Raw genomic sequence first — 18,110 nt, forward strand, 5'->3', positions numbered from 1 at the left:
TAACTTTTCTATTTTACCTTTAATAACAAATTTGAAATAGTTTTGTTATCTGTTTAAAAGGTAGATAACAGATTTAAGAAAATGAATGCATCTTACAGAGTGGCAGTAAACCTAGTAGGAATATATGTAGCTAAGGTGAGGTATAACTTCGAAATCAAAATACATTTGTCAATTGACCGTTTCAGAATCTATAGGACTATTGGTAATTTCATAATTGTTCGTACCCCAAAAAACAAAATAACGTCACGCCACGTCATTGGTGGAATTTCCATTGTTTTGTACGTTTTCAACCAAGCACAACGATTTTGTGTTGACTTTTGTAAATATTACCCAGAATGCATTAGATTCTGAATCGGCGAATTATAAGTGAATGCTTTTCGCATGAAGCCCCAAAAGGATTCAATCTATAACGATGCATCAGGTCATTTCTGCCAGATTACTTGAAGTAATTGAATTCTTAGTTCAAACACCTTACAAAAGAGTTGCGAAAGATACCAGAGGGGAAGTCAAACTCATAGATCGAAAATAAACTGACAACGCCATGCCTAAAAAAAAGAATAAGACAAACAGACAAATAATAGTACACAAGACTAAGCAACATGAACCCCATCAAAAGCTGTGGGTGATATCAGGTTCTCCATAAAAAATATGCACTCATGTTTCATTTCAACAGTAGCAGCTAATTTTATATTATGTGTCTATAATGAAATTAAAATAAAGCAGAACAAATATCCAACAGTAAGTATTAAAATACGACACATTTAATTGTGTGTTTATAGAATCTCGGTTGTGAAACGCTCATTCTAATATACTTGTTAGCGTTTTATGAGAAAAAAAAATGAAACCTTGTAACAGGACCACGTGTTGGCTTCGTTAGCCGATGACTCAGCATGTATAATTTATAATCAAGGCGTTATATCGCCGTTATATTGAAAAAAAGGCATGAAACCTTTAAACATCACCATTTGTTAATGTTGTTGCAAAATGCAGTGTTATATAATGTTTTATTATTACCGAAGATGTATTTTCTCAATAACATTTCAAAATATGAACTTCTGTTATACTTTTTCAGCGATCATCTGATCTTAGTTTTATCCAGAACCATCTTTCAGGTGGCATTTTAAATGCTGACACCGCTCTCTCTGCAATGAAGCAGTGGGTGCAGACAAATGGAATCCCTAGGCATGATCATATCATGGCTTTTACAAGGTGAGTATGTTTTAAAAGTAAACAAACAAAAATACTGAACTCCGAGGAACATTCAAAACGGATAGTCCATATCTAATTGGCAAAATCAAAAGCTCAAATGCATCGTACTCCTGAATTGTTACATGCATTTTCTTATGTGGAAATGGTGGATTACACCTGGTTTCATAGCTAGCTTAACCTCTCACTGGTATGACAGTCGCATCAAATTAAATTATATTGACAAAGATGTGTGAATAAAACAAACACTCATAATAGGTAAAACCGTCCAACATATTAAGGTTACAGCAGTCAAGATTGTGTCTTAAACGTAATCACTATAAAACAGACAAATCTTTAGCAAAGAAGTACAAAATGCATATAGACATAGCACAATTATGAGGGGGAGGACAGGGGGTACCCTTCTCCCTTCTCCCATCCCTATTCTCATTTCTCCTACCCCTCTTCTTCTACCCCTCTTCTCCATATTTTATTTTTTTTTAATTTACTGGAAAAAAGAGAGATATTTTATTTTTTCATATTTCATTTTTTTCTCCAACTTTTTCTCCTTCCTCCCAGCCTTCCTCTCCTTTCTCCTTTCTCCCACCCCATTTCTTCTTTCTCCTACCCCCTTTCTCCCTGTCTCCCTTACCCCTGTCCTTCCCCTCAATTATTGATACACAACCTCATTTGATTTTTTTTTTTTTTGGTTTCAAAGGATTGGAGAAAAAATATCTTAAATACATTTCAGACTCATAAAAAAAATCAAATATATAGAAAGTTTAATATCAGAACTGCTTTCTGGTTAAATTGTTGATATTTTTTTGTTTTGTCTGTTCTTTAGGCTTACCTTTTTATGAATTTACCTTCGAGTTCTTTTATATGTTCTACTTTTGTCGCCTAATAATATGGGAATTTGTCTAGGATTATAGCTGAATATGATAAAACTTTGCCACAGTAAAATAATTGATTTTTGATTTGTCTGTTTTTTAGGCTTACCTCTATATGAATTTACCTTCGAGCTCTTTGATATGTTCTACTTTTGTCGCCTAATATTATGGGAATTTGTATAGGATTATAGCTGAAAATGATAGAACTTTGATACAGTAAAATAATTGATTTAAATGTTTGCACAAGATTAAACTTTTCAAATAACATGCATGACCTAATCATTGCACGAGTACCCTATGTCCCCTATTACAAGTTTACCTTCAAAACGAGGAAGCATATACTATTATTCCTGATAAGTTCAATTAGTTATCCTTACAAAGAGCTTCATAAATGAATAAAATGACAACTTTCAAGTTGTTTCTGTGAGCATCTTTCATGCAAACATTTATTTTAAAATGTTATTTTTAGTATGTCATCGCGGGGGTTCGATGTATAATATAGAATTTTTTATTTTCTCCAGAATAGTGTCCAAAAAGCGCCAACATTTTAATTTAAAAATAAATAAAAAGTCGTTTTTAGTATTAGTATTCCATTATTTGACAAGTCTGCTTAAAGTTCTATTTGTAAAAGAGGAATGAAAGATACCAGAGGGACATTCAAACTCATAATCGAAAACAAACTGACAACGCCAGGGCTAAAAAGGAAAAAAGAGAAACAAACAAAAATAATAGTATACAAGACACAACATAGAAAACTAACGACTAATCCCACCAAAAAACTGGGGGTGATCTCAGGAGCTCCGGAAGGGTAAGCAGATCTTGCTCAACATTTGGCACCCGTCGTGTTGCTCATATTATTACAAGTGAATCCGGTAAACTCGGTAGGTCATGTAGCTGTTATTGGGTTTACTTTATCGGGGCTGCCAAATTATGGAAACATGACCTAACATAACAGAATCCCTCTGTTTATTTTTCAGGTATGATATGCGTAGTGGATCGTTTGATACGTCAGGTGAGACATTATATTTTGATAACAGTAAAAAGGTACATTTTGTTTGTAATACGTCAATTGAGATCAAAAGTAAAAATTCTTCCATTTTAACTATCAAACAAGTAACGAAAAGATTGATTGACTGTTGGAGAACAAATTAACAACAAAAAAACAATAGGAAAGTCTTGTAATAATAGAAGCCATCCAGTATGATGGTCGGAGAAATTTTGACTGCCACTGGAAAATGAGGGTATCTTAGATAGGGACAAAAATGTTGCCTTGCAACAGGCCACCTACGGACCCCTCAAAGAAATATTGCAAGGTTCCTTAAGGTGCAAAGTGCATGACACGCTCTTTACACGAGGCATCGGATTTAACGTCCCCATTCTGACCGGACCTGGCTGCAAACTTGATACACAGCCAAACGGACGCCCCACCAAGCGTTTTACTGTTCCAAGTGACCATATTTCTATTCCCCGGTCACCCTTGGGGGTAATAACGGAAAGAAATTAAACGTAATGAGTAAACATATCTTATCAACTAGGATATATCTAAACTCTTTATTCAGAAGTGCTGGAATGCTGCAACACAAAACTAGATAAATTCACAATTGGGAAATTTAAAACATATCTTTTTTTAATTAAGCTTTATTGTATACGCAGTTTTCAATTATGATTTGTTAGTCAGGAAATAAAACAGACTTAGTTCGATTAGATGACTGCTATTTTAGAATATTTTTTTCATCTAAATAGCAGAGTGTCAATTTAAATTCCAGGATTTTAGTTGTAGCTTTTTTTCATTGTTTAAAACAAAATCTCTATGGAGTCTGTCAATGTGAATAAAGAAACAATTCTGTACATATTTGATAATCACATATACCTTCTATACTAAACACGTAATTGCGTAAGTTTTGATTACAAAGAAGTGTTACTCTTTAATTTTTTAAATATTTATATTTAAGGTACCGCTTACCTGAATTCCATTTGTACTACAAGATCAAACTCTATAGTGGAAGAAAAGTTTGATTTTATTGCTGCTACAGTTGCTGCACATGAGATTGGACATGCGTATGTTTATATATTTGTTGTTGTCTTATTATTGAGTCTCAATTGCTCATTTACTTCTTACTTAAACAGGGGACATTGACTTTAGATGAATTTGACCACTTTTATAGTCGCCGTCATGTAAAATTGACACTTTATTTTTTGTTTATTTTGCCTTTTTTCACATTTTTTTATTCCAGCGTCACTGATGAGTCTTTTGTAGACGAAACGCGCGTCTGGCGCAAATACAAAATATCAATCCTGGTATATATGATGAGTTTATTTAGTGACGTCACATCTGTTTGTCTATTATAGTTTAGGCGCAGTTCATGACGGCGAAAACAACAGGTGTTCTAGCTCAAGTGGATTCATAATGGTTTCAGTCAGTCAGGCTATGAGACCACCTAACCAAAAAAGTCCATGGGAATTTTCTTCCTGTACTTCCAGTGAAATTGGTTTATATCTAGACGAATTAAATAAGTAAGCAAATAGAAATATGGTATAAGATGATTGAATTTACTCTTTCGTGTTTCCTAATTCAGTCCAAGCGTTTTTTCATATATGTCCAATTAGCTCGTCTGACGTATTCATTGGCATTGTAAAGTACATTCTATGGTTTTAATACGATAATATATTCACCAAAAAAGAAATGCATGTTTTTTTTCTGCAGAATTGTATTCGGTGTAATTGAAATCGATTTTCACAACAATTCGTTGAGATCAAAGTTTCACGTACGAATGACATTCAGTAGTACATTGAAATCAAATTTAGTTCAATTTTCGATTCAGTTATTGTTCATTGATTTCTATAGTTTTGCAGAAACATCATATAACCCACTATTTTTTCTTCAAATTATTTTGTTTTTCCTTGATGTATGTTTTTATAATTATATATATGAACTCTGACTATTGATTTCATATTTTGTGGTTTGCAATTAAAAAAAATCTTATAAGGTCTCTATGTTATAATAATTAAACATTTTCATACAAGTGAGAGGTTTGGCATGCTATTAAGCCCGGTTTAATCCACCATTTTCTACTTTACAAAAAATGCCTGAACCAAGTCATGAATATAGCAGTTGTTGTCCATTCGTAAGATGTGTTTGAGCTTTTGATTTTACCATTTAATAAATAATTTTCCTCGGAGTTCAGTATTTTTTGGATATTACTTTTTTTACTTTAAGTATGAATAGTGTAACGGCCTTCTAATCAAAATAAAAAAAAATGCGCTCAATGTTTGTGAGGACAAGAAGAGGGACGACAAATACCAGAGGGACAGTCAAACTCTTAAATCGAAAATAAACTAACAACGCCATGGCTTAAAATGAAATGGACAAACAGACAACCAATAGTACACATGACACAACATAAAACTAAAGAATAAACAACACGAATCCCACCAAAAACTAGCGGTGATCTCAGGTGCTCCGGAAGGGTAAGCAGATAATGGCTAAACATAAATCCTTTGTTACCCATGTTATAGGGGACCGGCCGTTTTATTGGTTGAACATCTCCCCTTTTTTATCAATACAATTGACCATATATGGCTGCAATATATCATTAATTGAATCATTTAATTCCTCGGACATGCATGCAATTGGTCATTTTTGGATTTGTAGGAAATGCATTCAACATCACGACAATTCCTCGTAAAATCTGTCGACTTCTAACTAGTACACTGGTGGTCATTTCGACGTCTGTGCAAATGTATACGCAAATTTAATCAGAACATTTTGGAAGTGAAAAAAGTTCTGTGAACCACAATGAGCGTCAGTTGAAAACAAGCAATACGGGGTCGCCCCAGACACACACACACACACACACACAAAAGAGAACGTAGCTATCATAAAACTACTCTAGGCCGTGGATCATTCGGCTCGTGCGTCGATAAAAAGCGCAGTTAGATCAAAGTTCAGACTTTTTATTCATGTATTTCTGTTAGTGCATACAATAAACTTACAATTGATGTAATGCCAAACGTTGCTAACGTGACATATTTTTGTTTTCGACGTCAAACAGGGACATATCGGGAATAGATACATTGTTCCACTGTATGATAAAAATCCTTTAATGTGTTTGTGGTTTCAGAAAGGGTTCTCATTGTATGCAGCGGACACATCCTAATGCTAAAAATTTCAACCCTGGATCACAAAAAAGGCTAGGTCAGACATTCGACGTTGATAAACAGTGTGAATTCATCATAGGAAAAGGTTCTTATGCATGCAGAGTAAGTAATTATATCAACAAATACAAATTCAGTGGCGGATCCAGGAGGAGGGTTCCGTGGGTTGGAACCCCCTTCTTTTTTGCCGATCAATGCATTTGAATGGGGACATATAGTTTGAACCCCTCCCCTTTTATCCTGGGTTGGGAACCCCCCTTTTTAAAATGGCTGGATCAGCCCCTGAAATTTGATAACAATCTATGTTTAAAAGGGCGGTACCCATAATTCAGCATTATAAATATGTACCAACCGCATGCTTGTGTATATAATGTACACTAGATGCATCAACAAATTGAAACGTGTGCTTTATTTTTTACAATGTTATATTAATTTTATAATAATTTTAAAATTTTAAAATTCAAAATTTGCCTTGAAAGATAAATCTGTATTTTTATAAGGTTTGTTAACAGAAATGAACTTCAAACTGACAAAGATGTGGTATGCATGATTGCAATTGAGACTACTCTTCAAAGGAGACCAAATGACACATAAATTAACAACAAAAAATCCCCTCAGTTGTTGCATTTTCATTTTTTGTTTGTTTGTTAGCCTTCAAAACACGCCGGTTTTCACTTTTGAAAATATTACCAAACATGCATCAGACTCTCTAACAACACATTGCGAACAATATCAACACATGTTTAATCGTACTTTAACATTGAATAAAAAAGCCTATAAAATTTTCAATTTTACCTTTAACCGTTCTGTTAGCAATCTATATCAATGTTCTGCAATTCTCTACCTACTTACCTATTGCTTCTACACAAAATATAAAAAGATATGTAATAATAACAATTGTTTTCAATTAAAATAAAAGGTTTTGCCTGCTCTCTACTCTTTGAACAAAATTATAAGAAAAGCCAATACTATTTGGTTGTGTTTCTTATTAAGATACCATGATTTGCACGTCTAACATTTTAGAAAATTGACTCTAATAGACATCTTTCAGTCTTTTATAGGCAACAGTGAGAATGTGTGCACTGGAGTATGGTGTAAAACACTTGACATGACCTCTACACGCTGTATATTAGGCTTACCTGCAGAGGGGACAACGTGTGGATCTAACAAAGTATGTTAATCTTGTCAAGAATTATTCATTACAGTTAATTTTTTTTCAAACACAGACAAATAATTCTAACAGCTACCAAACTGTGTATATGTATAAGGAGGCGTCGAACAGATCGCGCTTACGCTGGGGTCACACATTCACGATTTTTACTACCGTTCTTGACAGGACCATTCCCGATTAAAATTAATTAAAAGTCTAATCAACATCCTGTGAATCGTGGATGGAAATTCAAACTTAAATTAAAATTTGTAAAAAAAATAATTTGATCACGACAACAATCAGATAGTGTTCAGGAAGCGTCGATATTCAACCGTTTCCAAGCGAATATGTCCCGATAATCCCGTTCTGAATCCGCTTCTAATCCGATTCGTATTTTTCGCCAGGTAAAATTCGACCGAGTCTGTCACGACTGCGTCCCGACTCTACCGAATGTAATCCGACAGAGATCAGACAATGACCAGACAGTGAACCGACGCTGACGGAAGTTATCCGTTCGAAAACTGTCGGCATATTCGGGATGATCAGGTACTGTCGGAACGTAATCCTATCACGGTCCGCTCTATCGCATTGCAAACGGCTTTGTCTGGTCTCAGTCGTATTGTATTGTGTAATTGTCGGGACTCTGACGTGGGTATCATTGACGAATTTCGTATTAATAACGGGACTGTTTCGGAACGGTTTCGGCAAAAAACGGTTCGCAGTCGACAAGATCTGGATGCAATCTGGACTCAATCGGCAGAAAACCAGCTATGAAAAATTACTCCAGATCATTCCCGTTCCACAGGACACCGTCCAGAATACACAAAACATTGTTCGGAATTCGATCCGATACAGCAGTATCTGTCACGACATAGCCACGATTGTAATCCGACTAGACAAAATCGACTGAGTTGCCCCGAATGTTACGGGACGCACCTAACTGTCGGGGTGCTTTGCCGAACTATTCGGACCCTTCCCGACCCGTAGGAATCTGTTACGACTAAAACGTCTGCGTTCAGACAATGATAGGACATTCCAGATAATTGAGGATACTAATCCGACTTTTTCACTTTTCGTGTCGTATTGCTGTCTGATCTCAAACGGGAGCAATAATCGGCAATGTGTGAACCCCGCATTAAAGGGAAATTTAAAATTAGTACTTGATTGGTGTGTACTGGCTAACAATGAAAGACACAAGGGAACAGATGATATTTATAACAAAAGCTTTTGTTGGTACTAACAAGATATATGCCTAATGCACATTTGGAAGCGGAAAATATATTAGAATACCGAATAATGGACTAAGACAAAGTACAAAAAAATATTTATGAATCAATAACCCGATCAAATACCAGAAAAACAGCCTAAACCTACCTATGGATGTTCACAGCTTGAAAATCCTGCAGTGGGAGACCTAGGCGGGATTCAGTTGGCTCTTAAAAAAACGTGTACTCGTTTAGCGAAAATGCAGGTCACACTAAACATGCTGAACTTCAAAACATATAAATGACCCAAATTTAAAAAAAAAAAACAGTTTTTCTATGTTAATATGTTTAATGGATTTCCGAGGTTCTTTTTTTTAAGTTAAATACAAATATCACCTAACTCCAATAAAACGGAAGGTCTCTTATCAAATGGACAAATCAAAAAGGCAAGATTATCAAACGAATGGAAAACAACTGTCCATTTCCGGACTTGGTGCACTTTATATGTATTTTTATCACCTTTTAGGTGTATGACAGTCGCATTAAATTCCATTATATTGTCAACAATAATATGGTGATGCCGAGTTATATAAAAATTTAAATGATAACTTGTCGATAGCCTTACGTCGAGAGCAAAACACATCCATTAATATGGGGTTTCTTTTATTTGTAGTGGTGTATTGGAAGCAGCTGTGTATTCGATTCCAGAGCTCCGAGTCGAAGACGAGGTAAGAGAAAGAAAGTTGCATTTATTTTATCGATACACAAATGTTACATACATTTGAGAAAGAAAAGGAGAATAAGTCAAAGAAACAACCACCCGACCAGAGGACATGCAAAAACCACCAATGTGTCTTCAAAACAGCGATAAAATTCCGCATGTGGAGGCGGACTTAAGTTGACCCCTTAACAAATTTTGTACGCACTAGTTCTGTGAAAATTACATACATTTTTGAGTGCTGGGTATCATCACTGTTAATTCATAATAATAACTTTGTAAAAATTTTCTATTACAATGATTGAATTGGCTTCTAATCTTCTTAATAATCTTCTAATAGCTGATTGTGTGTTTGGTGATAGCCCAGGCTTGGTATTAAGAGGGAAAACGTGTACCAATCTACTGAGAACTGAGCCTTTCCAATGTTATAGTGATTCGATCAAGAAAAATTGTTGTGTAAGCTGTGAAAAGGTTAAAACTGGTATTCCTAGTAAGTATAGTACTTAGTTTTTATCATAAAGCCGATAGTATAAGTGTGCATATATACTGATCCTCTCCGAAAACTGTTCCTATTTTGTTCTGAAGTTTTATAAAAACCCTATTTCAAATATGCAAAACAAAGATTTTCTAAACACGTCAAATGTTTTTTTTTAAAAATGGTTCATTTATATGTTTCGAAGTTGAAGTGTGACGTGCCTTTTCGCTAAACTAGTACACATTTTGGTAAGGGGCCAACTAAATCCCGCCTAGGATTAGTGAAGGTTTTTTCTATTTGATTGTCTATAAATTAAATTTAACCTGTTTGGAATAGATAATCGATCATTACTTCTCGTTAAATCAGGATTTTTAGCGAATTTTACAATTGAATTTTTATAAATGCAAAAATGAAGAACATCAGTGTTACAACTTATCAAGGCATGCTAATCTAAACTATTTGATTAGTTTCTTTGTTTGCCCTTTATGACATTGGACTTCTTCAGAAATATTTTTATTGTGAGCATTGTTGTGTGTTTGTTTATACTACATTGAATAAGTGTGTACGGGGAGGGTTAAGATCTCATTGTTTCGCCTGTTCCAAGCCAAGAGCCTCTTGTTGTTAGTCTTGTATGTTAGTTGTTTTATTTTAGTTCATTTATATGTTTTTGGAGTTTAGTGTGACGTCCATTTTCAATGATATCTGAACTTCTGCACATTTTTGCGTAGAGGTCACTGAGCACCTCCTGTACGGGATTTTCTCCCTGTGTTGAAGACCCATTGATGGCCTTCGACGGCTGTTTTCTGTTCTTTGATCGGGTTGTTGTCTATTTGACACATTCCTCATTTCCAATTTCAATTAAATTGGATTAATCGGGGTACTTTGTCGGAGGCATCGCATGCATCGCTTTTGTAATTAATGCAGAAGTTTGACATTACCTTAATCAGTGTTAATTTATTGAGCCCGATTCACATCATTTAAAAATTAGCAATTCTGGATTCATTTAGACATAAAATTTCAATATCTAAAATGATGTATAAAGACCCTTCCCCTCCTCCATGTAATACAGTTTTAGTCTCTATATTAATCACGTGACACAGTTCCAGCGTCCTTGGAATGGAAAGACGTCTTTGAAAATGACGTTTAATACACAGTGACTCCATACATCTTTGAAAATGACGTTGCCCATGGTCCTTCCTTTGCGCGAGATATTTGAAATTCAAAATACGATCTCCAATATGATGTACCACGATAACCCCTATACTATAAACTAGTGACAAAACTTTTAACTACTAATTCCATAGGTTGTATGCTAGTTGCAGTCTTAAATTCGTTAGCAATAAGATTTGCTATTTCGTCATGTTTTAACTTCTCAGTTGAAGTTCCGTTGATTTCCAAAATTTCATGTCCACACTTTAACGTTCCAGAGGCAAATGCCGAACCACCAGGCTGTAAAAAATATAACTGTCATTAAACACAGATGATATATGTATATTAAAACTGTCCGCCGCAAAATAGACATTGTGATGAAAGTTGCGTTAAACATTATTTTTACATCAAAGGTAACTGTCTGGACGTGACATCATGTCTTCTTTAAAAATAAATATACTGTTATACGAAGATATTAATAAACTTGTAAGGTAGTATGTTTTGTTTTTTTGTGAAATGAGCGTAATATAAAATGGGGTTCAGCTATCAATATATAAAAACAATTAAAAAGACCAGTTGATTTTTGAAAATGCCATATTCATCGTGTTGTAACGGCAATCGGATACGCAGACTTAACTCTGTTGTACACAATAGCCAAATATACATGTCCTATATGCATGTAGAACATACAATTTTGATAGCCGGTAATAGCTTTATAACATAATCAGAGCAAAGTCGGATTAAAGAGGAGAGGGTCCAGACTCCTTTTATTGAATTATGATGGTTAATGCATAGAATTTTCGTTGTCTATAGTTTTCGTTTTTTTCAAAATCCTTGATTCGCATCTCCAGAGTTAGAATAAAGAGATTAAAAAAATTAGAAATATAATACCCTTTTAATAAAGCTGTATATATGTGGTTTATGCTGATGGTTGATAAAAAAAAATCCCAATTCAAGCGTTGTCAAGTTTTTGATCCCCCTTTTTTTAAATGCTGCATCTGCAGAATTCACAAAGTAAAATAAAGAGATCAAACTTCTTAGAAGTATAACACTACGGTACCTGAATATGAACTACTATAGGAGTTTTTTGTTGAGTATCTGCCCCACCTTGTACTGCCACACCAAACGTAGGTTTCGTTCTGTAAATTGTCACTATTTCAACATGGACACCCAAGTACTTCTTTTTGAGATCTTTAAGCTTTATCTCCAACTAAAATAAAAGATCAACTATTATATGACTCATATATGTATATAGTTGGATAAATATTAAAAAAGTGACAAATATATAAGGATTGCAAACCGTTTTATAATTTCTTTCCAGTTATCCTGGAATTCAATCAAGACATAAAACGTTACCAAAGCTACCAGGATTATACTTACCGCTGATGAAGGTGGTTTTTAACGACCTTTACTGCTCGTGAGGTTTCTTTAACTGTCGGTCAGCTTACTACGGTATGGGTGTTGCTCTTTGTAAAGCCCATACGGTGAATCCGACCTTTTGTTGTTTGGAATCTGGGTAAAGAGTTTATTCATTGGCAATCATACCACATCTTTTTATATTTATATCATAATTTGGCATGACAGGTGCGCGTTTCGTCTACATACGATTTGAAAGTGGCCAAATCAAATACTAATTCGAAGAGTATTAAAACCCGTGTTGCTGGAATTACGCCTAGTTTTTCAAATAATTCAACACGTTTTACAGTAACTTTACTGAAAGTGAAAATACAATGTTGAAATGCAATTACATAAACAAATAATTACAGAATACTTGCTAAGTGTTACATTGCATCAATAATTCATGAAACAAATGATGAACACGTACCTCCTTTTTAGAGTTCATAATAGCTAAGTCCACCACTGAGTATATTTGTGGTCTGGGTATCTTTACAGGAGTAAGGTCTAGACAGCTATCCATTTTTGATGTTTGTCCTATTTTGCAAAAGTTAATTTCTGCCTAAACCTAGGCCTTTTATATGTAATATGAAGACATCAAATTGTTCGTTTGGTTTGTTCTCCGTTAACACCAGGTGATATCCATTTTTTGACGTTTGTTTCTATTTTGCAATAGCTAATTTTTGCCTAAACCTTTTATATGCAATATACAATATTGATTTGTTCGTTTGGTTTGTTCTCCGTAATAGACACTAGATCATTCAACGCGTTTTATTCATACTTCCTTTGTCATCGGATACGTTTTGTAAATCGTTGTCATGGAAATAGAATTATACCGATATTGATCATTAATATTTCCAATATAGGTAAAACTAGATAATTATAATAACTGTATATTTGATACTAATTGCAGGTAAAAATCAATAATAAATCTCGAAGTTTGAATCTCTAATTATTATTATATATAAATTCTTACAGAAAAATCACTTGAGGCCTTCAAGTTGATGGTAATGTAGGTGGTACACTTTGTCTGGCACAGCGGTAAAACAAAAACTAAATGATCCTATATGGTTTGGACGTACAGATTTTTTCTCTCTCGAATATACCAAGATAGACTCTACTTAAATTTAGCGAGAAGGGAATAACAAACTACTGAATAATCTTCGTACCCATTGCTTGCTTAGACATCTCAACAAATTCGATATAGTAACATTGAGTACGTAAACATTGATTAGAGAGCAAGCCGTCAAAGAAAATCAAATATTTTAATGTATAATTCACCTGTAACCTTGTGATAAACAAAAGCGTATGTTTTGTTTGTTTGTTTGTTTGTTTGTTGTTTTTTTTTTTTTTTTTTTTTTTTTGGGGGGGGGGGGGTATTTTTTTTCTACCATTGCATGAAGGGAAGTGTAAAATGAGTAATGCACGTCATAGAAATTGCTCAGAATTTTACACCTGTGTGTAGTCAGTTATCCAATATAAATAATGTAGCAAATTGTAATTCTATCTTATTTGATTTTTCCCAGATTGTGATTACGGCGACAAGAGTACAGACTGTCAGAGAGCCAAATCACTTGGACAATGTTCTAGATTCAGGAGTGTATGCTGTCAGACTTGTAGAAATTCTTAATAAATTATTTTGTTTTATATTGGACATCTGTTTATGTATGCTGCAGTTATTAAGAAATACACTTACACGATATAAAGATAAGAAGATGTGGTATAATTGCCACTGAGACAACTCTCTGCCAGAAACCAAATGAAGTTGCATGCATCACAAGCCGTGTGTATCTTCTTGCAGTTTAATCTAGACGTATGTGATAACTTAAGCTAGAACGCATATGGCGATTTCTTTCGGTTTTATTTGTAACGAGAAAATTCACGCGAATAAAAATTGAATTTTTGTAAAATATACAGTGATCATCATGTTTTGAAGAAAATTGTACCCCGTTCCATACTTGAATGACGATTTGTTGTTTGAGTTTGTTTTAATTCCAGTTACCGTCCTCTGTTTTTATCCCGTTATATATATAAAAAAAAAGGAGATGCGGTATGATTGTCAATGAGAAAACTGATTAAATTTATTAACACAACAATTATACGAAAACAAATATGACAGACATGTTCCAACGACTAGCACTGAACTATAGGCTCACGACTTGGGTTAGGCGCCTTATGAATGTCGCACACAAAGTCAATATTTAACCCTCTTGCGGCCAAAGGGACATTCGTGGCTTCTACAAACAAATCTTGTTGAGTGTGTAGAACGTCAAAGGTCCATTGTAACGTAACGTAACAATAACCAGGGGCACTGTCAACGTTTACAGGCGGCGCTAAAAGGACGAATTTGACGGGAATGAAATAAACTGAATAAAATGCACTATAAGTATACTTAAAACGGGTGTCAAAAATGATATAGGATTATAACATGTATAAGCTTGTTAGTAATAAAAAGAAAATTTATTTAACGTGTTTACTAATTATCTAGTTCTTCAATTTCCTGAAAAATGTTGCATACTTTCGAAAAATTTGTTAAACTTTTTTTCATAAATCTTTCAATCAAATTATCTCAAATAATAATATTCCAAATAATTAGACAAAATATAATAGTCCTAAAAATGATGATTTCATTTCACGGCGAAATATTAATAATCACATTACCCGCTTTATTTAAGAGAACTTGAAAGTTTCTTAAGGGCTTAAGTGCCGCGATTGAATTCCCAGTTTTTGTGTTGTTGTTTTTTTTTTTAAGTACACACATGTTTACCTATATACTTATAGTGTATATTTCAATACATTCTTAACCCGTTTCATCACCCATTTCTAATCTTAAAATATTTATTTTCATTTGAAATGGGCCGGAATGTTAAATTTGTAGGTGACACAATGATTTCTATTCCTATCCTATATCTGTATATATATATATCATCGATATCCTTCTCCAGTGACAACTTCAATTTTCAACTATTCATCAGTTTTCACAGATCTTTCACTTTGTAGAACCGTCCACTAGCAATTGATGTATTGCACATTAAATTTCAGAGGTCCGTAATATTGCATGAAATAGTTGCCACTGAGGGTTGAGAAGAGAACACTTTATCAATTAATATATTTTAAAGATATTTCGTGTATGTCATTTACAGTGTGTACATACATTTGTACAATATGAAAATGAATTATCAGTGTGTATAAAGTGCGAATAAAGGATCATGGGGAAAACTGTTTGTTTACGTTTCGAAAATACCAAAATAATTGATTAGAAGTTAAGTTTCAACATATTTTCATTGTGATATGTCTTTTTAATGTACAAAAAACAGCATTAAAGTTCAAATACGTGTTATAAAAGCAACAGAATATAACTGTAACAATAGGAGGAAGATAAAAAAAATTCTTATTCTACTCTTTTCTGGCTCAAATGTTTCATTTTGATATCATTTACGATTATATAATTAAGCATTGCTAAATGTAAACTCCAAAGAATACAAATTTGATGATTTACACCTTTTATTTATTGTACAATTAATATAATACTTATATTTATAATGCACTTGAATGATAACTGTAAACTAACTGATGACAAATGATCAGTATATATAAGATAACTTGTTTAACCAGTGGAACATATTTCACCGATAAAGAACTTATTTTACCAGGTGAGGATCAAATCTCACAAACCCAGAACTTATTTCACAAGGTAAGGAGCAAATCTCATAAATGCGGAACTAATTTAATTAAGTAAGGAACATATTTCCCCAACTCGGTACTTATTTTACCAGGTTAAGTGTGGAACTTATTTTATAGAGATGGAACAAATCATATAAAATGTCTGTGAAAAAAGTTCTCCCAGAACATATTTTCAAATTTTGGCTCGCACTATCAGTTCGGGACAAGATCTCAAGTAAACATGAGTAGTATACATGTTTTTTTAAACAGTTACTTTAAATCAGTAATTCGATTAATTTTTTTTTCTTCATTGTTTTACGATTTGAAAACACTCATTTTAAGCGGGCCCATTATAAATATATTAGAAAAGTAGTGTGTTTTTTCTATCCCTTTTTATCCCATCCCGTTTCGGTTTAAGCCATATATAGATATAAGAAGAGGTGATATGTGACAATGAAACAACTCTCCATCCGAGTCACAATTTATAAAAGTAGACCATTATAGGTCAAAATACGGTCTTCAACATGGAGTCTTGGCTCACACCGAACAGCAAGTTATAAAGCCCCCCAGTGTAAAACCTTTTAAACCGGAAAACCAACGGTTTAACCTATATCAAGATGTACGTAATTAGTGATGGAGTGCCGTGGAAATGGATAGATAAAACCAAGGATAAAGATCCCTACGATTTACAAGAAATTAAATGGAATTTCTATCGAATGTATTAGAGTGTTAAAGCAAACTTTCCTCCGCAAGTTAAACTTTATCAAATCCTTCTCTTACTTTATCTTTTGTTTGAGCAAGTCGGCTAAATTAAGACTTTAATAGATAAATGTTTTCGAAATTCATATAGTGAAAATGCACCGCGTATACAATACTAATGCTTCATAGAGAGTCATATAGCATATCACAACCACATCAAAGCTTAAGGTTTCTTCTGAACATTTGAAGGTCCCTACTATGTATTGGCTACCTAAACTACACAAAAAGCCATTTAAATATCGTTTCATCTCGGCCTCTAGTACATGTAAGTGTTCTACAACTAATCTGTCAGAGTTCATTAACTACTATTAAAGAGCTTATCATAAACTATTGAAATAAAATATATGAACATAGTGGTATAAACCATTTTTGGAGTGTAAAAAAATCTTTGGGTGTTTTAGATAAATTACGGGCTTTTGGTGGTCCTTTTGATTAATATGTTAATAGTTTTGATTTTTCTACTCTTTACACTACACTTCCACACTATCTTATTAAACAAAAGTTTTCCTATTTAATTAAATGGTTGTTTGGTAAAGCTGAATGTAGATATATTTGCTGCAACTCATTTATAGTGTGACGGTAGTCACTTTACTGTTAGTCCTTAAATATTTCAGGGGTTTGGTTAACTTTCTTTTTTTTTATTCTATCTCCGTTTTATTAACAACTGGTAGTTCCGGCCATTTTGTTTTCCCCCACCGGGCCACTTCCGGTGTCCCGGTATCCCGGACGAGCCCCCAATTTGTAACAGATTAGTGTAATGTTTTCCCAGGTTCTCTAATAAACTGACGATTATTAAAGTCTAAATATGTTTTATTACATGCTTTTTACATGTATTTTGTAGTTCACATTTACAATACATTTCAATAAGATATAAATACGTAAAATACGATGGTCAAGTTTACGGTTAAGTCCTTACCTAGTTAGTAAGATATATTGTTTTAGATAAAATGTAGAATATAATAAAGTCAACTCTTTACTAGCGTTCAAATCCCAAAAGTGCACTCCCCCAAACCCTAGAGCTTACGTATTTCTATCCCCAAAATGACGTCAAACTGGACACAACAATGGAGTACAACCGAATTAAAACAATATCAACATGAAGACAAAACAATCAGTTCAATGCTTTCGCTTCGGCAAATACATGGTAAGAAAAGCCTCATATAAGCACACCTGACCAAGATCTTAGTACTTTATTAAAACAATGGGAGTTGCTCGATGTAATTGACGACATTCTGTACAGAAGATGGGAAAATAGTGATGGAACATCATATCAGCAACTGGTTGCGCCAAAGAGAATTCGGGGTAAAATTTTGCGTCTTCTACATGACTGTAGAACAGCAGGGCACTTTGGTCGCGATAGAACTCT

The 18,110-nt window shown here is 33.9% G+C and overlaps 2 protein-coding genes across 3 annotated transcripts in view; one reads left to right on the top strand and one right to left on the bottom strand.

Moving 5' to 3' along the window:
- The window catches only part of LOC139504452 (uncharacterized), a 32,747-nt gene extending 18,778 nt beyond the window's left edge, over nucleotides 1-13,969 (top strand). For both annotated transcript variants that reach the window (XM_071294538.1, XM_071294539.1), the window contains 10 exons: nucleotides 61-135; nucleotides 1,073-1,209; nucleotides 3,053-3,087; nucleotides 4,028-4,133; nucleotides 4,425-4,589; nucleotides 6,197-6,335; nucleotides 7,282-7,401; nucleotides 9,259-9,313; nucleotides 9,644-9,793; nucleotides 13,849-13,969. In XM_071294538.1, the coding sequence (XP_071150639.1) occupies nucleotides 61-135; nucleotides 1,073-1,209; nucleotides 3,053-3,087; nucleotides 4,028-4,133; nucleotides 4,425-4,589; nucleotides 6,197-6,335; nucleotides 7,282-7,401; nucleotides 9,259-9,313; nucleotides 9,644-9,793; nucleotides 13,849-13,952 (1,086 nt within the window). In that variant the 3' untranslated portion in view covers nucleotides 13,953-13,969. The remainder of the gene's footprint in view (nucleotides 1-60; nucleotides 136-1,072; nucleotides 1,210-3,052; nucleotides 3,088-4,027; nucleotides 4,134-4,424; nucleotides 4,590-6,196; nucleotides 6,336-7,281; nucleotides 7,402-9,258; nucleotides 9,314-9,643; nucleotides 9,794-13,848) is intronic.
- On the bottom strand, nucleotides 10,931-12,970 carry LOC139504453 (whirlin-like). Its single transcript, XM_071294540.1, has 3 exons — nucleotides 12,753-12,970; nucleotides 11,988-12,137; nucleotides 10,931-11,227 (listed from the first exon to the last, which is right to left on the bottom strand). The coding sequence occupies exons 1-3, from the start codon at nucleotides 12,843-12,845 to the stop codon at nucleotides 11,042-11,044; spliced, it is 429 nt and encodes a 142-aa protein (XP_071150641.1). The 5' UTR covers nucleotides 12,846-12,970; the 3' UTR covers nucleotides 10,931-11,041.
- Nucleotides 13,970-18,110: the final 4,141 nt, after the last annotated feature.

This window comes from Mytilus edulis, chromosome 14 (genome assembly GCF_963676685.1).
Source record: "Mytilus edulis chromosome 14, xbMytEdul2.2, whole genome shotgun sequence".
Lineage (NCBI taxonomy): Eukaryota > Metazoa > Mollusca > Bivalvia > Mytilida > Mytilidae > Mytilus > Mytilus edulis.